General features: G+C 59.0%; 1 protein-coding gene across 1 annotated transcript; it reads left to right on the forward strand.

Annotated features, from left to right (window-relative positions):
• The first annotated feature begins 4923 nt into the window (after positions 1 to 4923).
• On the forward strand, positions 4924 to 24976 carry FNDC5 (fibronectin type III domain containing 5). Its single transcript, XM_064172629.1, has 6 exons — positions 4924 to 5053; positions 15713 to 15828; positions 16109 to 16307; positions 17598 to 17687; positions 21417 to 21550; positions 23008 to 24976. Exons 1-6 carry the CDS (start codon positions 4975 to 4977, stop codon positions 23047 to 23049), a joined length of 660 nt encoding a protein of 219 aa, XP_064028699.1. The 5' UTR covers positions 4924 to 4974; the 3' UTR covers positions 23050 to 24976.
• Positions 24977 to 25177: the final 201 nt, after the last annotated feature.

Consider the following 25177-nt stretch of genomic DNA (forward strand, 5'->3'; position numbering starts at 1 on the left):
GGCTCGGGAGCCGCTGCCTGCCTCAACCCTCCCCCAGCAGCCTGGGGGTGCAGAGGCCTTTCCTGACAGGGTGGCTCAGGCCCTGGCCCCATGCTGCCACGCTCCTGTCCTTGTGTCCCCGTGCTGCCTTGACCCAATGTCCCTATGGCCCCACATCCCCACATCCCCATACCCCCATGGCCCCACATCCCAATGTCTCCATATCCCCACATCCCTACATCCCCACATCCCTACATCCCCACATCCCCACGTCCCCATGTCCCCACATCCCCATGTCCCCACATCCCCATGTCCCCACATCCCCACGTCCCCACATCCCCACATCCCTACATCCCCACATCCCTACATCCCCATGTCCCCACATCCCTATGTTCCCATGTCTCCATATCCCCATATTCCAAAGTCTTCAAGTCTCCACATCCCCATGTCTCCACATCCCTATGTTCCAATGTCCCCATGTCCCCACATCCCATATCCCCATATCCCCACGTCCCCATATTCCCTTGTCCCATCCCTACGTTCCCATGTCTCCATATCCTCATATTCCAATGCCTTCAAGTCCCCACATCTCTATGTTCCCATGTCCTCATGTCCTCATGTCCCCACATCCCCACATCCTTATGTTCCCATGTCCCCATATCCCCATGTCCCCATATTCCCTTGTCCCATCCCTATGTCCCCATGTCTCCACATCCCCATATTCCAATGCCTTCAAGTCCCCACATCCCCCTGTCCCCGCACCCCTATGTGCCAACAGGCAGCCAAGGCTTGGGGGCTCCTGGGGACACATGTCCTGGTCCCCAGGGGGCACACAGATGTTGTCACCTGGACCACGTGTGTCCAGCAGGCCCCTGACGTGGAGCTGGGTCATGTTTGGACACAAGAGGGACCTCAGCTGCACAAATGGCTGCAAAGAAGGGTGGCTGTGGACGAGCTGAGGGCATCTTGGTGCCCATTTCTCTGTGCCACCTCCTGACAGAACCCCAAGGGGTTTCCCTGACATGGCAGCAGTTTGTCACTGGCCCAGGTCACTGTCAGCTTTGTCCAGAGGGTCACAGAGCCCCCCAAACCGTGACGGGGATGGCCCACGGCCGGGGGCTGCTTGTCCTGCCCGGGGGGGTTGAGGCTGCAGCACATGCCCAGACCTGGCTGGGGAACTGCTGCTTGTCCCTGCTGTGTCCCAGCGCGGTGACACCGCTGCCCCAGGGAGGTGACAGCCCCACCGGGGTGGGCACAGGTGAGTCTGGCACTGGCGAGAGCACCCCGAGGGCGCCCCGGGTCCTGCCTTGCCCCCTGCCCCCTCTGCATTCCCCAAGGACCGGAGGGGTTCAGCTCCAGCGCCACTGCCACCAGTGCCACCAGTGCCACCAGTGCCACCAGACGTGAGCCCTGGGCTCCCCCTCGTGGCATCTCTCCCGTCTCTTGGCGTGACCGAGGAGCCACCGAGCCCGAGGAAGCACCGGGGGAGTGGCACCGGCCAAGGGGCTCGGAGAGATTGGGGGTTGGGGGGGGGGACGGGACGACGGTGTCCAGGCACCGTGCGGGGAGTCGGCAGGTGGCAGCAGCAGCCTTTGGCAGCGCCAGTCTGCGAGTGGCACCGGGCACGGACCTGCACCGCTGCGCTCTGCCAGCCTGGCACCCCTGCACCCGGGCAGCACACACTGCGCTTCCTGCACCCTGCCAGCCTGGCACCCCTGCACCCGGGCAGCACACACTGCGCTTCCTGCACCCTGCCAGCCTGGCACCTGGCGCTGCAGATGGGGGGGGGGGGGGGGGGGGGGGGCAGCAGCGTCAGAGTCCCATGAGATCTGCCAACATCCCTGGGTTCCAGCACTGCCCCTGGGGACCCCTAGGGCTGGGAACACCTCACTCTGGGGACACCAGGAGCATCCCTCACGCCACAGCCATTTCTCTCATGGGCTGCAGGAGAGGCAGCCTAGGTCAAAACGGGTCCCTTGCTGTGACCCTGCCCCCATGGCGTTGATCTGGGGACAGTTTTCCATGTCGTGGGGACACGGTTTTAGTCTTCACCTCCTGCCAGAGCCCAACCCTGTGCAGGGTGAGGTGGGAGGGGACAGGGGCTGGGTGCGAGGAAGGGGACAGCTGGTGGCCTCCCAGGTGTCCAGCTGGTGATGCAGAGGGAAGCAGAGCGACTGGCGAGCCCGGGTGTGTAATTAGAGCTGGGGCTTAATTGGCAAACTGGGGATGCTCCATGGGGGTTGTGTGACTTGAATAGTGATGTGCTGGAGTGCACTGGGGAGGTGGAGGAGGCTCCACACCACACGGGGAGCCCAGAGGGGACCAGAGGGGACAGAACACCCTGAAAGAGTTTGCCTGGTGGGAGGCAGGGAGGAAGCAAGCACAGCGTGGGCCATCCTGTGCACCTGGGGGACAGGTGAGACCTGAGCTCCCTGGGCACCAGTCTCAACGTCCCCAGGAACCAGACGTGGCAGACATCCTGGGGCTGGAAAAGAGCAAATGTTTGCCCTTCGTTTGGGAAGAGGGGACAGAGAAAAACCCAGGGAGTGACAGTGCTAACTGTGCTCAGCCTCTGGAAAAACACCACAACGCATCACAAACCCTCTCGTGGGGTGCCTGGGAAGGCAGTGGGGTGACAGGGAGCAGCCCTCTCACATGTGCCACAAGAAACTGGAGCACGACACCAACCACCACACACCCTGGGGCCCAGCCTCGGCTCGCTGCTAGGATCCAGCCCAGGCAGCACCTCCGTGGGGCTGGCTGAGCTGCAGGGAGCTAGCGGCTGGGCTGGGGCTGCTTTGTGACAAGCACTCCATCTCATGGCTGCTGGGGGACTTGGGGCTCCCAGTACGGAGGCAGCACATCCCCAGCTTTGTGTTTCTGCTGGCAGCTGCAGCTGCTTCATCTGTGCCTGCCTCAGAGCCAGGGGTTCTGGTCCTGCTCTGGGTGCACAGCCCATGGAGGGAGCTGCAGCAGGAGCCCAGAGCCTGGCAGGTTCCACTGCTCAGCTTCATCCTCCAGTAAAGGAAGCTCCAGAGGAAGCAGAATGCCTTCAAGTCCCCACACCCCTCTCTTTCCTCAGCCTGTGGCCATTCCTTCGTGGCTGTACCCAAATCCCAGCTCCAGCAGCCCAGCGATGTGCAGGTGGATTTGGAGTGGGCACCAAGCTCAGAACTGGCTGCTCAGGAGAGGGGCTGAGCCCTCCCTGCCAGCCCAGGGCTCCTGCTCCTCCCCTGCACCTTCTCCAGCGCTGGAGTGCTGAAATTTTAATATGCTGCCAGGCAGGAGATGAAAAGGAAGCACTGCAGGAGCTCCCCTGGGAAGCAGCTGGTTGCAACCGGGCACCCTGGCACTGCCATGGGCTGCAACATGGGCATAGCCCTGGCACCACCGCGGTGCTGATGCCACAGTGGGAACTGTCATGGCCTCAGGCTGAGGAAAGAGAGGGGTGGAATGGTGCAGGACTGGGGTCCAGCAGTACAGGGCTGCCTGCTGGCTCTGGTGGAGGGTTTGGGGGCCTCTCTTGAATGCAGGGTTCCTACCTCTTCTCTTTGGTTCAAAGGGAGACGCTGAGAGCTCTTGAGGGGAGTCTTCTGTACGTGGGAGGGCTCCTCAGCTGCAATCCGCAACCACAACCATGGTCTGTGCCTGACCAGAGCCTTCTGAGCACCACTGCGGGGTGGGGACAGAAAGAGGAAGGTGGCAGAGGCTGCCAGCGCTGAGCCCCTCACACCCCATTCGCTCCCCACTTTGCCCAGCACAGCTCCGCTGGCTCCGACGGCGCAGAGCAGAGAGAACTTCCCAGCCCATAAAGCGAACCACAGGGACCAGGCTGGGCGTAAGCAAGAGGACCTCGCTGGTGCTGCTGGCAGCCCACAGGCCACTCCGCGCTCCCTGGCAGGAGAAGCTAATACCCAGGTCAGGCAGACAGCAAGGGGCGCTGCCCAGACCCACAGCCCAGCTGTGTGCGCCCTGCTGAACCCATCCATGCCTGCTGGCATCTGCAGTCCCTACCCATGGCACCCCCTGGCCACCACAACGGGACCCTGACAGAGGTGGGACACCCCCCCCCCCATTTCTGCACAACGGGACCCTGACAGAGGTGGGACCCCCCCTATTTCTGCACGATGGGACCCTAGCAGAGGTGGGACCCCCCCTATTTCTGCACGATGGGACCCTGGCAGAAGCAGGAGCCCCATTTCTGGTGGGGCTGGCAGAGGGAGGGGTGGCCAGAGCAGGGTCCCCTCATCCAGCACCACACGGGTTGGCAGCTGGTCGCTGAGCTGGGGGAACAGCTTCTGCTCCCTCCGGCTGGTCACCAGAGCCCGGAGTGCTGCCAGCTCCGCTAACGGGGGCACGGCCAGTGCCAGCAGCTCCTCATCCCCACCGCCTCCCGGTTTAGAGTCCGGTGGCTCTGTGAAACCCCCGCGGCAAAATGTGACGCGGGGTTGGTCTCGGGTGGGAGCTCATCTCCTTCCCCTGGTGTGCCAGGGGGGCTCGGTGGGGAGCAGCATTCCCCCGCCCACCCAGGAGGGCTGGACCGGCGATGTGCCGGGAGGGGCGGGACGGGAAAACCGAGACAGGTAACGGAGCCAGGCTGGGCTGGGGGGCCCGAACCGCCCCCGTCCTGCCCCACCCCGGGACCGGGGGAGGGACCGGAGCGGGGCTGCCCGGCTCTGCAGCGGGCGGAGCCGGGGCTCGGCGGGGCTGCGCCTGCCCCCGCCTCCCGGTCGAACCCAGCCGTACCGTACCGAACCGGGCCGTACAGGGCGCTCCCGGGCTGTGCTGAGCTAAGCCGAGCCGTGCTGAGCCGTGCTGAGGGCAGCCACACCGGGCTGCTGCGGGCGGTACCGGGCGGTACCGGGGGCAGTACCGGGCCCCGGCGCTCTCCGCGGTGCTGAACGGAGCCGCCGCGCCCGCAGGACGCGCCGCCGGCGGGGGCCCGGCTCGGCCCGGCCCGGAGCGGCTCGGCCCGGCGCGGCGCGGCGGCGGGGGATGGAGCCCTTCCTCGGTTGTACCGGTGCCGCGCTCCTGCTCTGCTTCAGCTACGCCGGTCTGCGCCCGGTGGAGGCAGGTAAGGGCCGCCGGGACCCGGGGAGAGGCTGCCCCGGGGTGCTGGAGGGGGGATTCGGCGTGGGGAGTCCTCCGGTCAGCACGGGCTGGAGCGGAGGGGGAAGCGAGGAGCGGGCAGGGGATGGGGTCTGGGGGCATCGGCGGTCGGGACTTGGGTCGGGAAGAGATGAGGAACTTCGGACACGCAGCCCTGGGGCAGCAGCCCGGGGAAGCGCTGAGGTCCGGTCCCTGCCGGTGTCCCAGCGGCTGGCCCTGGGGAAAGAGGCTCGTAGAGACCCGGGGAGGGGGCGGGAAATGAGGCTTTGGGGACAGCAAGCAGAGACCCTCGCCCAGCACCGGGCATGGGGGAGGCGAAGGCTCTGCTGCCCCTGTGCCGCAGCGCCTGCTCGTGTCAAGCTGGAGCAGAGGTGGCCAAAGCAGTTTGGCTCTGCCAACGCCACAGCAGGTGAGCCTCGGCGATCCCCCTCCCCGACCCCTGCTCCCCCCATGGCTGACCAAGGCCCAGCCGGGCACTGCCAGAGCCTGCTGAGGAACCCCCAGTCCTGGGGCAGGAAGCATCCCAGGCCCTTCTGAGCTGAGCAGCAACCCTGAAGTGGGGCAGCCTTTGGCAGGGTGAAGGTCCCCATGAGCCAGCTCACGTTTTGGAGAGACCAGGACATGCTCAGGTCCACTTTCCTCCTCTTCCTCAGCTGAGCCGAACCTTTATCTGAGCACCCTGCCCACGGGTGCCACATCTTGGTGCTGGTGGGGGGCTCTCCCTAAGCCCACCCCAGCAGGCAGCACCAGCCTGAGCCAGACGCTGGCTCGGTGCAGTCAGCCCAGGGCTTGTCTCCCTGGCTGGCTGCAAGACGTTGGTGGAACAGCTGCTTTGATCTGCGAACGCTGATCGCCAGGATATCTCACATTCCAGGAGCCTGGGGGTGACTTTTAGGGATGTAGAGCTCCAGGGAGTGGAAATTCCTGAGCCCCGAGGAGTTAGTGGAGCTACATTTGCCCTCGTCCTGCCTGCGCTGGGGCTGCAGCAAGCCCCTGAAAATGCCTTCAACTCCATCCCATGTGTCCTTGGCCAGCCACCGGCACCTCTGAAGTTGCTGTTCCCACAACTGCCAGACCCTGGGGAGATGAAAGAAGCATTCCCCGGCGGAGGGAGCGGTGGGGGAAGCACCACAGCACAGCAGAGGTGGCTGCAGCCCCAGCAGCCCTCCCCATTTTCGGTGAACCAGGCCACTTCCCTGCTCCTCCTTATCCTTGAATCACCTCAGCCAGCAACTGAGAGTAAACATGGAGTTGTGTCCCTGCCCATAACTGCTCCTGTCTTACAGGCAGTGTTTGTGTGCTGGAAGGTGTCCGTGCCACGTTAAGAGCCTGGCAGCTTGGTAAACAGGGAGAGCAGCCCTGCCTTGTGGTCACAGCGTGTGCTGGGGAGGCAGGAGGCTTGCTCCTGGGCTCTGAGCTGGCTGTGTGACCTTGGTGTGGTGCCACACACCCCTCTGCCTCCTCTCTCCGTGCCCCCTTTTGCCAAGGGCTGTGGTGGGCCCCCCCTGCACCCCGGTGAGGCAGCAAGCTGGTGATGCCCTGGTTTTTCAGAGAGGAGCCAGGGGAAGGAGGGCACAGTGATCTTCCCAAGGTCACACAGAAGCAGCAGCAGATTCAACACCAGCCCTGTGTCCCCAGCTCTACTTCACCATGTGGCCACAAGTCATTGGGAAAGAGGAACTCATTCCCAGCAGGGTCAGGCAGGGCTGGAGGCTCGGTGGTCCCTCCTCTTTGGACCCTGAGCTCGTGTGAGTGGGTTTAAAGTAGTGCTTCAAGTTCAAGCTGCTACCCCCAGGGAGAGGACTGGTGCCAGCTGCCCCTGATGCAGTGGCTAAGGGTGGTGACAGAGCAGGGTCTGCTCTGGCAGGGGGGTTTGGCCTATCAGGACCATTGTTTTGGCAAGGTGATGCCAAGGTGAGGAGGAAGGGGAAGCAGGACTGGGAGGATAAGGCAGCTGAGAAACAGCCTCCACATCAATGCTGTGGTAGCCCCCAGCATGCCACCAGTGCCAGCTGGGCAAAGCCCATTGACTCATCCTGCTGCTGCCTGCTGGAGAGGGTCCCTGGGACAACACTGCCAGTGGCTGGCAGCTCAGAAAGACAATTTTGGTTTGCCCCAACTCTTGCTCTGGCCGTGGGCTGCTCCATCCTGCCCAGCCTGCCTGGTCTGAGCTACCAGCAGCCCCCTCCTCATTAGGCAGAGTTAATGAAGCAGGAGGTGAGCAGTGCTGGGCTCCTTGGCACAGGGCTGCTGTTAAGGGCTCAGCAGGATGGTGCTGAGTAATGATGATAAAAGACCCCCAAAATAGGTCATGGTCCCTGCCACTTATTAGGGCAAACAGCATCCCTGTGAGTTGTCTACTTGCAGAGCAACTCAAGCCTGGTTTGTTTCTGTGGGATGAAGGGGAAAGGGACATGTGAGGCAGGAGGAGGTAGAACTTCACCCTCCACCCTCGAAGCTGGGGAAGAGCCTAGAGAATAAATCTGATGAGGAGCAACTGAGGGAGCTGTGGATGGTTAGTGTGAGGAAGAGGAGGCTGAAGGGTGACCTCATTGCTGTCTACAGCTACCTGAAGGGACATTGTGGAGAGGCTGCTGCTGGGCTCTGCTCACAGGGAACTGGAGCCAGAACAAGGGGGGATGGCCTCAAGCTGAGGCTGGGGAGGTTTAGGTTGGACATTAGGGAAAAGCTTTTCAGAGAGAGAGTGGTCAGGGACTGGAATGAGCTGCCCAGGGTGGTGGTGCAGTCACCCAGCCTGGAGGTGGTTAAGGATGGTTTGGATGTGGTGCTTGGGGCTATGGTTTAAGGTGAATTTTGTAGAGCAGGGCTCTAGGTTGGACTTGGTGACCCTGAGGGGCTCTGCCAGCCTGGATGTTGCTGTGTGTGATCTGGGCCCATCCTTCTCTCAGCCTTCACAGGACCTGCACTGGCCTCCAACCCATGGTGCCCTTTAGCATCTCCTCCACCTCCCTGGTCCAAAAAGGGACCAAATCCACCTGGCTGGAGTCTGATCCCTGCTCAGCTTCAACAAGGCCTTTTCTCACCCCCTGAGCCACCCTGCATGCCAGGCTCCTCTGCTGAGCTGGGTCTCCATCCTCACATCCTCCCCAGACAGCCCCAGCAGCTGCAGGGTGGGGAAGCAGAGCAAAGCAGAGGTAACAACCAGGCTGCAGATGCTGTTCCTCAGCCCACATCTTGCTGGGCAGTCTCACCCCCTCCTCTGAGCCAGGGGAGCTGAGCTCAGCCACGCTCTGGCAAGATCCAAAGCCGTGCTGGGCTCAGCAGTGAAGGGTCTGACAGCTGTTTGGAGACAGCAAAGGGACCTGCTCCAGCCCCTGCCTCTCCAGAGGCCATGGAGATTCCTGGCCAGCTGACGCACGGCGTAAGCACTTCATTGATTTCTGCATCCAGTCTGGGAGAGATTTAATTGAAAGATGGAGGTTTCTAACCTCAGTGTCAGCCTCTCAGCAGGGATGGAGCTGTGCAAAGCAGCTGAGGTTGTGCCATCCTCTTCCACAGGCTGTTTCCTGCTGGGGACACACGTGTGGACAACAGGGATCCCTCCCAGACAGAGGCATGCTGGCACACATTGGCAGGGTCCAAAAGCAGCAATCATGGAGTGGTGCCCATGCACTGGGTCTGAACTTGGCCTCATTCTCTGGGTTTGTATTGTTAAACAAACCCCTCCTGCTTTATAGAGCACCCAGAGGCCAAATGAAGGCCTGGCTCCACTGTAAGTCACTCAGAAGCAGGAATGTGTGGAGCAGCAAAGCATGAAAATCTTTATGTGTGCACTAAAAACTGCAGCGTTGGACAGGGAGCAGAGCTGGGCTGGGGTCACGCAGGAGAGGGTTGGATGTTGGTGTCCAGGTCCTGTTTGGGAAGCACCAGGGCTTCCTCCTCACTCTGCTCCTGAGAGAGTTCTTATTCCTCTGCTATGACAGCCCTGAGGAGGGCTACAAAAACCCAAGGCACTCAATTGCCCCTGGGCATTCAGATCCTGGCCCATTCATGACTGGGGCATTGGGACCTTGAGCAGTCTGGGCTGGTGGGAGGTGTCCCTGCCCATGGCAGGGGGGTTGGAACTGGATGAGCTTTAAAGCCTCTTCTAACCCAAAGCATTCCTCTAAGACTCTGCTTGTGGTTGGGTTGAAACCCAGCTCGTGGCTTGGTAAGAGCTTTGGTACCCAGAGACTCCAGGGCTCAGCAGCTGGGGGTGCTCTCCAAAGTAGAAATGAGCCTTCCTTTCTGCCCCACAGAATGCCCAGAGGCTGGGCTGGATGCAGCGAGCACCCCTATGCTCCCTGCCAAGGCTCCATCCTCCATCCCTGGCAGCCTTTCCATCCCTGACAGCATCTCCATCCGCACCGTTTGGGAGCCTACCCCCTGAGGAATCAGCGACAGGGCTAGAGTAGGGGGGGGCTGGGGGCGGCTAGGAGGGGGCTGGCCTATTAATAGCCCATTTGTAGAGGGGAGTAGGCGGTCAGCAGGAAATAATTGCTTCTTTCCCAGCCCCAGGAGCCACCAGTTGGTCTTTGTGCTCTTGGAAACGCCGAGAGCTCGGCACACAGCTCCGCTCCGCCTGCGGCCGGGCGCGGGATGGGACAGCAGCGCTGAGCCCTGCTGCCTCCCACTCCCCTGCGGGCTCCCTTCATTAGAACACTGCCGGGGGGAGCAGTGACGTGCCAGCCCTTCCTCCACACCCCAGAGAGCTGCCGAGCAATTAGAGCCACTGAAGGGAGCCATGCTGGGCGAGCGAAGAAAGGCTCCACCGGGCAGCTCCGGCAGCTCTTTGTGTACCCACGCTCGGGGAGTGGGCAGCAGCGCTCCGGGGAGGGCAGCACACGGGACCTTAAGTGCTGCTCCTTCCCCTTGCAGGTCACGTCCCGCCGGCTCCTGCATCCTGATGGAAGGATGCAGCGCAGGAATAAAGAGCTGCTTGGGTTTAAGGCTGACATCCCCTGCTTCCCGTAGGAGAGGGCAGGCAGCTTGCAGGTGGATGGCACTGAAGGAGCTGCTTCAGAGCCTGGGCAGGAGCTTTGTTTGCCGGACCATGTCCTGGGGGTTCTAAAGCAGCTGAGCCCTTTGCAGCAGGAAAGAGGCTGCCTGGGGGAGAGGAGGGAACTGGACTGGAAAGTGTTGTCACTGCAGCCTAGCTTTAGCTGTGTAGGATGCAACTGGATTTCACTCCAGGAACTTCCAAGTGGTTTGGGTTTCCAGGACAGATTAACCCAGAAGGAGAAGGTTTGGGGCTAGGCTGAGCCCCTTGGCTGGCTCTGACCCCCAGACCCACTGCCACTTCATGGCAGAAAGTGCAAACTGAGAGTGGCCTCCAAAGGCAGACACAGCCCTAAGGAGAGAGAGATTGGCATTGGAATGGGCTGCCCGGGGAGGTGGTGGAGTCACCATCCCTGGAGGTGCTTAAAAGGAGCCTGCATGAGGCACTTGGTGCCAGGGTTTAGATGATTAAAGGTGCTGGGTGATAGGTTGGACTCCATGAGCTTGGAGGTCTTTTCCAACCTGGTTGGTTCTGTGGTTCTGAAACATTGGCACAGGCTGCCCAGGGCAGTGCCAGAGCCACCATCCATGGGGGTGTTTAAGCAGGGTGCTTGGGGGGCATGGTTTAATGTTCACCCTGCAGTGATGGGTTGAGGGCTGGAGTGGATCAGCTTGGAGGGCTCCTCCAACCAGATGGATTCTGTGACTGTGACTGGAAATGCAACCAGCAGCTCTGAGCACCTCCCAGCAAGGTCTTTGTGGCCAAGGCACCTCCCTGATCCTTGAGCTCCCAGGTAGGACACCCTGGTGTCTCAGACACCCTCTCTGTCATCTCACCCACCCCAGCAGCAGTGGGATGGAGGCAAACCTGTGCCTCTCTCTTCTCCCTCTCCATCCTATCCACGCCCCAGCCCCGATGGGGAAGCCAGCAGAAGGAGCAGGCGGGTGGTTCCCTCTGCCTTGTGCCAGCAGCTGCTGTGTTGACAATGACAAGGCAGGGAGGAAGCAGCTCGAAGCTGTGAAGTGTGGGTTGGGTTGTTGTGGTGTGGGTTTTTTTTTTCCCTCTCTCTCTCTCACATAAAAGTCCATTAATAATCAGCAAAGCGTTTAATGAGGAGCTAGGAGGAGTCCTCAGTGCTAAGAGGGGATTAAGAGTAATCTTCATCACTCTTGCTGCTCACTCTGCACAGGCAGCTCTGACTGGCTCTGCCAGAAAGGTCTAAGGTGGGCTGGGGTGAGGTAGGGCTGGAGCACACGGCCCTGGGGGCTGCAGGATTGAGACACACCTGAGGAAAGGTCTCTGTGGGAAGGGTTCAGCAGGTTCAGATTTAAAGCAGCCACTCACGTTTAGAAAGCACAGTTTCAGCTCAGCTCATCAGAGCTTCCCCCTTCAAGAAGCTGGCAGGAGAATGAGAGCATCTCCTGCCCCAAGCACACAGCTCTGGCCAGGCAGGTCCTCTGCCAGGCTGTGATGTGGGATCTGCTCTGACACTGCTCACCCAGAAACCTTGTCCCATGTGGGTCCTGTAGAGACCAGAGAGGGTCTCTGGAGGCCATGTGTGTGAGGGGGGTTTGATGCTGAGCATGTTCCCTCCTCTCTCACCTGCAGCCCCTGGGGCCACCCCACCCTTTTTCCTCTCTCCCAGAACACCAGGGTGAAAAATCCAGCAGATGGTCAGGGCCAGAGTGTGATGGATAATGGAGCTTGATCCAGGAGGCTGAATCCTCATCCCTGAAGGAGTTTTAAAGAGGAAGGGATGTGGTGCTGAGGGCCATGGTCTAGCACCAGCCTTGACAGAGGCAGAGGCTGCTCAGACTCAGTGATCTTAAAGGGCTTTACCAGCCAAAACACTTCCATGACTCTGCCAGCAGCTTCCCTGCACAGAATCAAAGTTCCCAGGAGTTGTGTGTGGCTCTAGAAGGAACCAAACTCTGGGAGTTGGCACTCCAAGGCCCTGCCAGAGAGATGCTGAGCCCCTGCAGCCAGCCAGGAACCAGAAACTGCATCTTCTCCACCTTACCTCAGCCAGGCTGGCACCACAAAGAGCCACAACTGGCCCAGGGGGCTGAAAGTGCTGTGGAATAGCCTGGATTTTAGAATTGCTCATCATGCATCTCCTGTGAGGAGGTGTGTGGGGGAAAAGCATCCCTAGGGATTAAAGTGGTGGTTCCAAAGTAGTGCTGGGAGCAGGAAACCAATTTTCCTGGCTTTGTGTTTCTGGATCTCCAGGCTTAATCCTCTTCTCCTACTGCTTTGACATTGGTTGGACACCTCCAAGGAAGGTGCAGCTGCCTCTAAGCTGTGGTAGAGAGAGGCAAAGCTGTGCTGGCCTGGATTTCACTCTGCTATCTGCTGGCTGTGACCACCTCCCCTCTCTCTCAGATGTTTTCTGCAGTGCTCTGGACTGTCCCCACCAGCTGATCTCTCCCCTGCCAACACTCAGAGTCCTGCTCTGCAGGCTCCAAGCCCTGGCTCAGCTTTGCTGAGTGCTTCCCTTTTGCCTCGTAGCTCTCCACTCTCCTTCCCAGTCCCCAGAGGGGTTTTTCTTTTGCTCTTGTCCAGCTCTTCCCAGCTCCCCAGGGAGGAAACTTAGCCATTTTTTTCTGCTATCTCTCTCTCAAGGTCACAGCTTTCAAAGGGGACTCAGGCACCACCTGTGCTGTGCTCCACATTCCCTTTTCCCTGCCTGAAGCTATCTCCCTGGCACTCTGCTCTTTGGTTCTGTGGGGTTAATCCACCTCTTTGCCAAAGGCCTCCTCAACCTAAGCTGGGTAAATCAGTGGTAGCTGCTGAAAAAAAGCCCCAAAGCACCCACAAAGTCTGTAGCTCCTAAAAATACCCTGGCAAGACACCCAGACAGGCCAGGGCTGAGCCGTGCAGCTGTACCCTGAGAAGGGCAAAGTGCCTGGCTGCAGCTGGAGACTGTTTTGTCTCCCATCCCTCGGCCCCGTCCTGTCCTCCCTGTGTTCTAGCAAATTCATCAGGCATGCATGACTCACAGACCTTCCCCTGATGCATTCCCATCTGCTGACTGCCCCTTCCTAAAATTAGCCCCTGCTCTGCCTGCCACACGGGCTCAGCCGGGGGAGGGAGGGGGAAGGTGAGGAGCTGCAGCCCCATGTCCCTTCCCCGTGTCACAGCAGGGAGCTGAGTCCTGAAGGAGCTGCTGTCCAGGGTGAGGAGGATGATCCATCTCCTCTGCTCAGTTTGTCCTTGGCCCTGCAGTGGAGAGAGAGGATGAGAAATGTTCCTGCTCTCTGGGAGCTGGAGATCACTGCCTCAGACCACAGAGACCAGCCCCTGAGAGAGGAGCTCAGCACCAACCTGGTCATCTTCTCCAGGGAGGAATGAGACCTCCCTCTCTGGAATGCTGGAGACCCTCATTGCTTGCTGCTCCCCCTCCTCAAGCCCCAAATGCCTTTTGGCTCACTGAAGGACTCAGTAGAAGCAGTTTGGGTCCCAACAGCTTGTCCCCAGCTCCAAGTCTCAGTGGTGGGTGTAGCTCTGCCACCTGTTAGAGAGGGCAGCTCTGGGTGCTGCTTGAGGAGGAGAGAGAGGATTGATGTCATCACTCAGCTAAGTGCAGCTCAGCACTGACCTTCAGCTGGGGAATTCCATGCTCCTGTTATTCTCTGCATTCCCAGGGGGAACATTCCCTGGGGGTGAAGTCAGGGGTTAGGAGACACTGACCCTGCAGCCAGAGTATTTTCAGCCAGCTCCAGGCAGCTGGGAGTGGCTGCAAACCCAGCGAGTGCCACTGGAGACCTGCACATTGCACCCTTCTGTAACTGCTGACCTCGGCCCCAGCCCCTGGCCAGGCAGGGCCAGGCAGTGGCTCCAAACCCACCAAAGTTGTGTTCTGTCAGGAGAGAAATGACTCCTCCTCACCCTGCTGAGCTCCGAGGGGCAGCTCAAATCCCAACAGCCTTCTTTAGCATTTGCTGCCTTTGGCTGCAGGGTACCAGCTGCAGCCTGTGAATTCAATTTGACCAGAGGAGTGGGCACAGGAGGTCCAAGCTGCTACAGGGAGCAGTGGGAAGACTGTGCCAAGCCCAGGAGGTGAAACCTTCCCCCTGGGCTGCCAAGGAGGGCTCTGCACTGCGCAGCTGCCTTGGGAAGCAGCTTCCAGCGAGGATGTGCAGGAGAGCAGCTGGTCCCTCAGAGCCCAGTTCTCCTTGGCAAGGCTGCATGGCTCCCCCCCAGCTCAGCTGGGCTTTGGAGCTGGGAATAACCACAGAGCCTGGGGCTGGTGCTTCCCTGCCCTGCTCTTTTCACACCACCGCGGTCCCTCGGTGCTGCTGCAGCAGCCTCCTCTGCCCTGGCAGCTGTAAGGGGCTGGATGCTGCATGTCCTCTGGCCACCTGAGAGGCAGCCCAGCAGCCACACAACGTCCGGGAAAGATTTTGTGTCAAACTAGCAGGGGAAAGCAAAAAGAAACACTTCCCCCTCGGCTGCTGCTGCACTCCAGCCCCGGGGATGCTCCTGGCAGCATTCTGCCTGCATCCTTCCCCGGCAGGTTTTGCATTCCCTCCCAGCTGTCACTGCCAGACCATGACAGGAAACTGCAGAGGGAAGGAGGCACACGGCAGGGAGGGCTGAGGTGGATGAGCTGCTCCGAGGTCTGCTCTGTCTGCCACAGCAGCTCCTCCCGAGGGTTGCTTCTTTCCCGCTGGGAGCCTAACCCAGCTCAGCTGGAGCCCTGCAGCCACTTCTGCAGCTCCTGTTCCAACAAGGGCTTGGAGGTGCTGGAAGGTGTCCAGAGCAGGCCACTCCACCACCTCCCTGGGCAGCCCATTCCAGGGCCAATCACTCTCTGCCAGGAACTTCCTCCTAACATCCAGCCTGAGCCTGCCCTGGCACAGCTTCAGGCTGTGTCCCCTTCTTCTGTTGCTGCCTGCCTGGCAGCAGAGCCCAACCCCACCTGGCTACAGCCTCCCTGCAGGCAGCTGCAGACAGCAATGAGCTCTGCCTTGAGCCTCCTCTTCTGCAGGCTGCACACCCCCAGCTCCCTCAGCCTCTCTTCACAGGGCTCTGCTCCAGGCCCCTCCCCAGCCTTGCTGCCCTTCTCCAAACACCTTCCAGCACCTCAACATCTCTCTGCAATTCAGGAGCCCAGAACTGGACACAGCACTGCAGGTGTGGCCTGAGCAGTGCTGAGCACAGGGGCAGAAGCAGCTCCCTTGTCCTGCTGCCCACACTGCTCCTGAGCCAGCCCAGGATGCCATTGGCTCTCCTGCCCAGTTCTATGACTCTGTGATATCCCAGCAGGGATCTTCTCAAACCTCACTGCTTCTGCAGAGTGAGAGTGGTGAGATACAGCAACAGGCTGCCCAGAGATGTGCTTGAGGCCACATCCCTGGAGACACTGAAAGCTGCTGGAGCCCTGAGCAATCTGATCTAGCTGGAGGTGTCCCTGCTGCCTGCAGAGAGGTTGCACAAGATGACCTCTGAGGGTCCCTTCAAGCCGCTCTGTGTGACTCTGTAGCAAGGACCTGCACCTCCCAGGTCCCATACCCAGAACCACAGACAAGGAGGACCTGGAGCAATGTCCTCTCCCACTCCTTCCTGTCTCCTGCTCCTGGCTGTGATGTGCCTCTGTAAAGGCTCTGCTCTCCCCCCTTGCAGACAGCCCTTCAGCTCCTGTCAATGTCACAGTCAAACACCTGAAAGCCAACTCAGCTGTTGTCACCTGGGACGTGCTGGAAGATGAAGTTGTCATTGGATTTGCTATTTCCCAGCAGGTATGGTGCCTACACTCACCTACTTCTGGTCATGTCCATCTTCACCCCAGGTCCTCTCAGCTCCCAACTTTTGCTGCACTTTAAGCCCATTCCTCCTTGCCCTGCGGTCCGGGAGGGGACTTGGCTGCCTGTCCCCTTTGCAGCGGTGCCTCCTGTGTTGGCAGCTGCAGAGAGGAAAGGCTTTCAATGCCCTCCAGGGCAGGAAGCAATGGTCTTGGGTGCCAGCAGTGCACAGAGGAGGCCTCTCCACCACTCTGTGCTCTCCTCTCTCGGCTTCCAGAAGAAGGACGTGCGGATGCTGCGCTTCATCCAGGAGGTGAACACCACCACCCGCTCCTGTGCCCTCTGGGACCTAGAGGAGGACACTGAGTACATTGTGCATGTCCAGTCCATCAGCATCCAAGGCCAGAGCCCTGCCAGTGAGCCAGTCCTCTTCAAGACCCCCAGGGAAGCTGAGAAACTAGCCTCTAAAAATAAAGGCAAGTGTGGGTGAGTTCCTCTGTGGCCCCCTGGGATGCCCCAGGCAGCGCAGGGTCCTGCAGAGAGGAGGGCAGCAGTGGCCTGTGCAATGAGAGGAGCTGGGTTAAGGGCAGGTAGGGCTGAGTGGCCTCTCACAGCCTCATGTGGGCAACTGAGATGCCCTGGGTGTGCCCAGCAGATGAGGCTGGTGGGTGCACAAAGCCATAGGGGGCTTGGAACTGGATGACTTTTAAGGTTACTTCCAACCTAAACCATTCTGTGAATCTATGATTCTATAGGGGAGATGCTGCCCAGGAGGAGGAGGAGGAGGAGGTGGTGGTGGTTTCCAGCCTGGGAGCTGTGTGTCCAGCAGCTTTGCAAGTGGAGAATAATGCCAGGGGAAATTCTTGAGCTGCCTGTGAGCTCATGTGAAAAAGAGACACCTGGTTGGTACTGGGCACAGCACCACTGTGCTCACAGGGCCCTGGGGGGGGGCATTTCCTGAGCTTCCTGTGCTTGGATCCCAGGACAGAAGAGAGGAGAAGCTACTCAGAGTCTCCCACTTGGCTCACATTGCAAACCACAGAAAGATGAGGCTGGAAGCAACCCCTTGAGATGACCTAGCCCAAACCCCTGCTCAAGCAGGGTGACCTAGAGCAGGGTGTCCCAGGACCCCATGGAGCTCCTCTGGGGAGCTGGATTGACCCCATGGAGCTCCTTGATCCCATCTCACTGCTCCTCCCTCACCCCCACCTCCTGGGGGTTGTTTGGGGAAGCTGCTGCAGAGCAGTTCAGAGAGATACTGATGGGACTGATGCTACCTGGAAGGAGGCTGGAGTGAGGTGGTGGAACAAGAGAGAATGGCCTGAAACTGTGCCAGGGGAGGTCTAGGTTGGAGCTCAGGAGAAACTTCTTCACTGAAAGGGTTCTCAAAGATGAGAAGAGGCTGCCCAGGGCTAGCCTGGTTAAATCCCCATCCCTGGAGGGGCTTTAAAGGACACAGAGGTGTGGTGCAAGAGTGGTCAGGCACTGGAACAGGCTGCCTAGGGAGGTGGTGGTGGAGCCTTCATCCCTGGAGGTGTTCAAGAAACCTGTGGCCATGGCACCTGGGTAGATGGTTTGATGGCCATGGTGGTGTTGGGCTGATGGGACTGGATGACCTTGGAGGGCTTTTCCAACCCAAACCATTCCATGGTTGATTCTGTGATGGGTGAGGACTCTCTCCCTGCTGCCTCTGCCCCTGGTTGGAGGCAGGGGGCAGGCTGAGCTGGGCACTTGGGCTCTCATGCTCTCTCTTTCCCCTCGTGCAGATGAGGTGACGATGCAGGAGATGGAGAAGAACCAGCAGCTGCGAGCAGGGGAGATTCTCATCATTGTTGTGGTGTTGTTTATGTGGGCAGGTCAGTGCTGGCATCCTGGCAGAGGCAGCACAGCTCCCTGGGGCCTGCTGCCTTGCCTGGTTTGTGTGTTTCATGGTGTAAGAGCTGCACAGGAAGCCTTCCTCCCCTAGGAGCACTGCAGGTTATGCTGCATGTACTCCACAGCTGCCTGAGAGGAGGATGGAACAGCCTGGGGGTTGGTCTCTTGTCCCAAGAAACGAGGGCTAGGAGAAGAGGAAATGGCCTCAGGTTGTGCCAAGGGAGGTTTAGGTTGGGCATGAGGAACAATTTCTACCCCAAAAGGGTTGTCAAGGCCTGGACCAGGCTGTCACATCCCAAACACTTGGTTCAGGTTTGGGATTCTCACTCCAAGAAAGGACACTGAGGGACTGGAGTGGGTCCAGAGAAGGGCAAGAAGAGGTCCCAAGGGCTATAAGGACAGGCTGGGAGAGTTGGGGATGTTCAGTCTGGAGAGGAGAGAGGAAAAGGCTGGGAGTGGTAGGATGAGGGAGAAAGGACTGAGGCTGGAAGAGAGGAGACTGAGGCTGAAGATTAAGAGGAAATTCTTCACTGGCATTTAGCTCCTCCGTTGGAGAGGGTCCAGAGAAGGTCCTGAAGAGGTTCCAAGGGCTGGAGCACCTCTCCTGCAGGGAGAGGCTGGGAGAGTTGGGGATGTTCAGCCAAGAAAGGATGCCGAGGGGCTGGAGAGGGTCCAGAGAAGGGCAATGAAACTGGGGAAGGGTCTGGAGAACAGGGCTGGTGCGGGGGGAGCTGTGGAGCAGTGTGGAGGAGGCTGAGGGGGGCCCATCCAGACCAGATTGAGCTGAGATGAGACACCTGCAGGGAGAGAGGTGTCAGGGAAGGCAGCCACTGCTCTGAGATCTGCCACAGAAGAGAGGGGTGGAAGTGTTAACTGTGTCCTGTGCAGCTCTGCAAGGCTGCTCCCAGCCTGAATCCAGGTGACACAGCAGCAGCTCCATGTGGAAGAGTTTTCCTGCCCTGGAAAAGTCCTGATTTTCCATCTGCTGTTTGCATTTCCACGGGGGGACCAAGCAGCAATTCCTGCTGCAGGTGACAACCAAAATGCAAACTGAAAGGAAAGGGAAAAGCTTCCCCAGAAGCTCTGCCCCTGGCTTTTATTTTTGTTTCTGGTGAGTTTTGGTGGTGCAGATTTGAATTTCAGTGCCCTGCCAGGGAAAAAAAGCAATCCTGAATGAGAGCTGCATGGGGCAGTGAACTGCTGCTTCATCTCCCCTGCTCCAGCTTCAGCTCGAACTCAGCTCAGCCTCAGAACAAAGGATTTGCTAATACCACAATTTCCCTTCTAGACAGTTGAGTTGCACTGGAAAAGGGGGGGAAAGTGGGTGTGGGGGAAAGCTCTCTGCAAAACCTTCTCCCCAGCTCTTCACCTGGCCTGAACCTAGGAGGATGTGTCAGCAGATGCAGGCTGGAACCAGGCTGTGCCCAGAGCTCGGAACCAAGACAAGCCTCAAGCTCTTCTGCTGCCCTTCTGATACTGTTCAGAGCATTGAGGGATTTCAGGGCAGTCTGGAGAGGAGAAGGCTCCAAGGAGACCTTACTGTGGACTTCCAGGATCTGAAAGGGCTACAGGAAAGCTGGGGAGGGACTTTTTAGGCTGTCAGGTAGGGATAGGACTGGGGAGAATGGAACAAAGCTGGAAATGGGGAGAGTCAGCCTGGATGTTAGGGAGAAGTTGTTCAGCAGGAGAGTGGTGAGAGCCTGGCAGGGGTTGCCCAGGGAGGTGGTGGAAGCCTCATCCCTGGAGGTGTTTAAGGCCAGGCTGGATGAGGCTGTGGACAGCCTGCTCTAGTGTGAGGTGTCCCTGGGCATGGCAGGGGGGTTGGAACTGGCTGCTCCTTGTGGTCCCTTCCAACCCTGCCTGACTTCTGCTCAAAAGCCAGAATGCCTCTGCTCGAGGCTGGGCTGGGTCACATCAGGCAGGGGAGCAGCTTGCCAGCCTCCAAAGCTCCTCCAGCTCCCTTCCAGCCCAGATTTAGCTGCCCAGAGCTCTGGACCAAGACAAGCCTCAAGTTCTTGTGCTGCCCTCCTGGGCACTTTCCTCCCCCGTGCCTGAGCTGTGCCATCAGAGGTGGTGTGACCGTGGCCGATGTGCAGCAGCTCTGCCTGGAACAGCCATTTGCTCACACGGGCAGGAAGGAATTTGGGCTCCTGCCTTTAGCAGCAGCCAGGGGCAGCTGCCACACCACCACCTCCCTTCACAAAGCAGTTGGTGCTGATCTGGTGAGAGCCTCACACCTGTTTTGCTCTTAGGGGAGCTGGAATCTCTCTCAGGGAGGCAGAGGGAGCATCTGCCTGCCTCTTACTTTAAACCTCCATCTTTGCAATCTGCAGGCAGGGAAGCAATTTGGCCACAAAGTCACAGCAAAGCTTCCTTGAAAGACATTTGCAGTCTTCCTACGTGCCATGGCTGCCCCTGCTTTTTTCTCCTCCTGTGCCTGCCTGTGTGGGAGGAAATTTCCACTGGCAGCTTCTGCTGCCGTCACTGTTGCATATTTGCAGATGTTGTCCTGCTGCTCAGAGGACCCTGGCTGGCTCCTGCCACACGTGGGCAGCTGTGCCACCTGCCTGGCCTCTGCCAGCCCCAGCTCTTGCTCTGCCCCTTCACCCCGCGGCAGAAAGATCATTTTCCCTAAGCAGAGGTTTCTGCCTCCAAAGCAGAGGGACCAGCAGGGTGAGGGAGGAGATTCTGCCCCTCTGCTCTGCTCCTGTCAGCCCCCATCTGCAGCACTGCCTCCAGTTCTGGTGCCCCCAGCATAAGAGGGACATGGCAGCTGCTGGAGTGGGTCCAGAAGAGGCCACGAAGATCATCAGTGGGCTGAAGAACCTCCCTGTGGGGACAGGCTGAGGGAATTGGGTTTGTTCAACCTGGAGAGGAGAAGGCTCCAGGAAGACCTGAGAGCAGCCTGCAAGGACCTGAAGGGGGGTACAGGGGAGATGGGGAGGGACTTTGGGCAAGGGCTGGGAGTGACAGGATGAGAGGGAATGGACTGAAGGTTGAGGAGGGGAGATTGGGAGTGGAGATGAGGAAGCAATTGTTGAGAGTGAGAGTGGGGAGAGACTGGCACAGGTTGGGGGTGCTGAGACCCTGGCACAGGTTGGGGGTGCTGAGACCCTGGCACAGGTTGGGGGTGCTGAGACACTGGCACAGGTTGGGGGTGCTGAGACCCTGGCACAGGTTGCCCAGGGAGGTTGTGGAGCACAGAAGCACCCAATGTGATCATTGATCACATTGGGTGCTTCTGTGCTCCACAACCTCCCTGGAGGTGTTCAGGACCAGGCTGGATGAGGTCATGAGCAACTTGGGCTGGGGGGGGGGGGACGTTTCCCTGCCCATGGCAGGGGGGTTTGGAGCTGGATGAGCTTTACAAAGCGAAGCAAAACTCCCATTTCACCACATGGATTAGCACTGAGGGAGGAGGAGTAGCCAAAAGCAGAGCTTGTCCCACTGAATGAGAGAAGCTGGGATAGAATTAACCTTCTGCCTTTCGGGCCAGCCTGTTCAGCATGGAATTAGGCACCGAGAAGCACAGAGCCAGAGGGCTGAGTGCTAGAACATGATCTGAGGAGGAGCTGTGGAAGCTGCAGAGATCCCTCCCAGAAGGCACAATGCTGGCGAGAGAGGGAATCTCTGCTCGCCGCAGGCTGCGGGGGCTGAGCGCCTTGGCGTGATCACTGAATGCCTTTTCCTTCTCTGCTCTGCCCTGCCAGGGGTGATCGCCCTCTTCTGCAGGCAGTACGACATCATCAAAGACAACGAACCCAACAACAGCAAGGAGAAAGCCAAGAGCGCCTCGGAGAACAGCACCCCCGAGCACCAGGGCGGAGGACTCCTGCGCAGCAAGGTGAGGGCACAGGAGCAGAGGATGGACCCAAAGAGCTCATCCAGTCCAACCCCCTGCCACAGCAGGACCACACAATCCAGCTCAGGGCACACAGGAACACATCCAGACAGGCCTGGGAAGGCTCCACACAAGGAGACTCCACAACCTCTCTGGGCAGCCTGTGCCAGGGCTCTGGGTCCCTTCCAGGCAAGAAGTTTCCCCTTGTGCTGAGCTGCAACCTCCTGTGCTGCAGCTTCCATCCACTGCTGCTTGTCCTGTCCCAGGGAGCAGTGAGCAGAGCCTGTCCCCCCCCCCGACCCCCAGCCCTCAGAGAGTTGCAGACATTGATTCAATCCCCTCTCAGGCTTCTCCTCTCCAGACTCAGCAGCCCCAGGGCCCTCAGCCTCTCCTCACCAGGCAGTGCTCCACTCCCCTCATCATCCTCACAGCCCTCCCTTGGACTCTCTCCAGCAGATCCCTGTCCCTCTGCAACTGGGGAGCCCCAGACTGAAGGCAGTGCTCAAGATGAGGTCTCAGCAGGGCAGAGCAGAGGAGGAGGAGAACCTCCCTTGGTCTGCTGGACACACTCTGCTTAATGCCCCCCAGGACCCCCTTGGCCTTCTTGGCCCCAGGGCACATTGCTGTGCCATGGATGCACTCCCTCAGCACTCCCAGGACCCTCTCCTTGGGGCTGCTCTGCAGCAGTCACCTCCCAGCCTGTCCTGCTGCAGTTTATTATCCCTCCCCATGTGCTGCTGGGACCTGATGGGGGTTGCAGGGCAGGCAAGCAGCATCCAGCCTGGAATCAGCTAAATTCCCCTTCTCCCCCCCAGAAAAAGCCCCAACCTCTGCTAAACATCCTCATCCCTGCCCCCTCCCTTCCCACTGGGATGCAGAAGGATCACCAGTGGGCTGGAGAACCTCTCCTGAGGGAGTTGGGTTTGTTCAACCTGTTCTCCCTGGAGAAGAGAAGGCTCCAGCTGAGCAGCCTGACGGTGCCTGAAGGAGGCTACAGGAGAGCTGGGGAGAGGCTTTGGACAAGGGCTGGGAGTGACAGGATGAGAGGGAATGGACTGAAGGTTGAGGAGAGGAGATTGGGAGTGGAGATGAGGAAGAAATCGTTGAGAGTGAGGGTGGGGAGAGACTGGCACAGGTTGCCCAGGGAGGCTGCGTGGATGGTGCATCCCTGGGGGTGTTCAAGGCCAGGCTGGGTGAGGTCTTGAGCAACCTGGGCTGGTGTCAACACACTCCACCAGTCCCTGCTCCTGCAGCAGCAGACAGGGATGAAGATGCATCCCTAAAGCCTCACCTGTGGGGATGGGATCAAGAACTTCAAGAACCCCCAAAAGTGTGCAGCTGTCAAGGGTTAGAGCTGGCCCTCAGAGCAGTGCCCTGCACTCATCCCTGCTGTGGCTTTTCCTCTCTCTGGTGTCTCTGTGCAGCCTTTCTCTGTTTTTTTTCCTCCCCCCTCCTTCCAGTATCCAAAAAACAAGCCCTCAGTGAACATCATCGAGGCATGACAGCTGATGGATGGACTCCACTCCTCACTCTCCCTTTCTGCCTCCAAGCCTTGATGATGAGGGAGGTGAAATACTGCTGGAGCCATTTGGAAAGCAACCCAGTGCTTGTCACTCGCTGGCATCCTCCTCCTCCTCCTCTCTGCTCTCTGCAAAACATCTGGCCAGAAGGAAGAGAAACTAAAAACCCTCTGCAAGACTCCCCTGAAACCCAAACGAAAGCAGGAGGATGGAAAAGCAGCACTGAGGTGATCCCAGACTGGCTTCATGAATCACCTGGGCTGGAGCAACTTCTCACCTCCTTCTCCTCCTCTCCACCCTCACACTTTGATCGTCTGGAACTGTTTTGCCGTCACTGGGAGGTGTAGGAGGGCTTTGTTGTGTCTTTATTTCGTCTCACTGTCACTCCATCCTGACAGGTATTAAGGTGAGCTCAGGCATCAGTCACTGTCACCCTTCTCCAAGCGAAGGGAAGGAGGAAAACTCATCACAGGCACCACCAGCAGGCAGCTGTCGGCTGCTGCCTGCTCCCAGCTTGCTGTGTCCCGTTGATGTGTGTCGTGCAACACCTCCTGCAGGTGGGTTTCTACAGCAGCCACCGAGACCCAAAAAGGCAGACCCCAGCTCCCATCCTCACCGTCAGAGCTCCTCTGCTGGCTCTCCAGTCGGGCTGCAGCACATCTCCACTGCTGCTCCCTCCCAGCTCACACTCGGTGCTCTTCACCTCAGCTCACCAGGGCGCCGAGGCACAGTGAGGGGACACCAGGAGCTGTTACTTAGCTTCCAGGATCATTTCATACCATTTCCTTCGTGGTATTGTCACAGCTGGGCCTGAGACCACCACCAAGTGGGATAAAAAGGTCCTGCAAAATGTAGCCAGACAGCAAAAAAACAAAAGAGAAGAAGACCCCTCCTGGCACAGGCTGCTATGCAAGGTCTCCAGTGGCAGGAGCTGCCTTGGGGGCAAGGTTCTTGCCCAGGAGACCTCTACTTGAGGGCTGAAAGTCTTCAATTGGATTCCTTAGGTAGGGTTCCTGTGGGAAGGGCTGGTTCAGAGGTACCCTAGAGGCAAGGTTCTTGCCCAGGAGACCTCTACTTGAGGGCTGAAGTTCTTTAGTCAGATTCCTTAGGTAGGGTTCCTGTGGGAAGGGCTGGTTCAGAGCTACCCTAGAGGCAAGGTTCTTGCCCAGGAGACCTCTACTTGAGGGCTGAAGGTCTTTAGTCAGGTTCCTTAGGTAGGGTTCCTGTGGGGAGGGCTGGTTCAGGTCCTGCCTGCACTGGGTTTGGGATGCTGGACTAGCAGGGATCTGCTGGAGGCATTCATCCATCAGCAGGATGGGCAGTGGAGGGCTTGGGGTTGTTCTCCTCTCTCTTCCTGAGGGGGTGATGTTTGTAGGCTGCCAGGGTGCCTGGCATTGCTGGTGCTCTGCAAGCTGGTAGGTGCCAAGTCCATCAGGTGGAAAAGAATCACTCCTTGTGGTGTGCCCTGGGAGGGGATCTGCATTCAGTTAACTGCTCCACAAGACCACTCCATATGCACTAGGGGATGAGGCAAGGTCCTACCTGTTCCATCAAAGACCAAGAGAGGTTGGCCTGAGCAGGGCTTGAATCTTCTTCCAACAAACCAGGAGAGCTTGGTTGGGCTGTCCCTGCAAAGAACCAGGCTGGCAGTGCCAGAGCTCAGCCACGTCCCCTCTGCCACTGTCAGCAGCCTTCCCCAAACAGCTGCCGTGGGAGGAAGGCATCAGGAGGTCTGCTTGCAGCTGTGGTGGTGAAGAAGCAGCCAGCACAAGGCAGGCCAACCTCCAAGGTTTCTTCAGTGGATCCTTTGCCAGAACATACTCCTCCATCACCGAGAGGGAGAGGTCAGCACCTCTGGCACAGACAGAGCAATAAACATTTTCTAAGGTACAATAAAAGGTTAAAGGCATCCACTGTGTCCTTGGGCAGTCCTGCAGCTTCCCCTGCTGCCAGCAGCACGCACAGGCCAAAACAGGGCAGGGGTTGTGGCCCCCCCCCAGGAGGTGCTTTCTTCAAGCCTGGCTCTGCAGAGAGCCTCCTGAAAGGAGGCTGGAGCTAGGTGGGGATTGGACTCTTCTCCCAGGGAACAAGTGCCAGCATGAGAGGAAAT

The sequence above is a fragment of the Pogoniulus pusillus genome, chromosome 37, assembly GCF_015220805.1.
Source record: "Pogoniulus pusillus isolate bPogPus1 chromosome 37, bPogPus1.pri, whole genome shotgun sequence".
NCBI lineage: Eukaryota > Metazoa > Chordata > Aves > Piciformes > Lybiidae > Pogoniulus > Pogoniulus pusillus.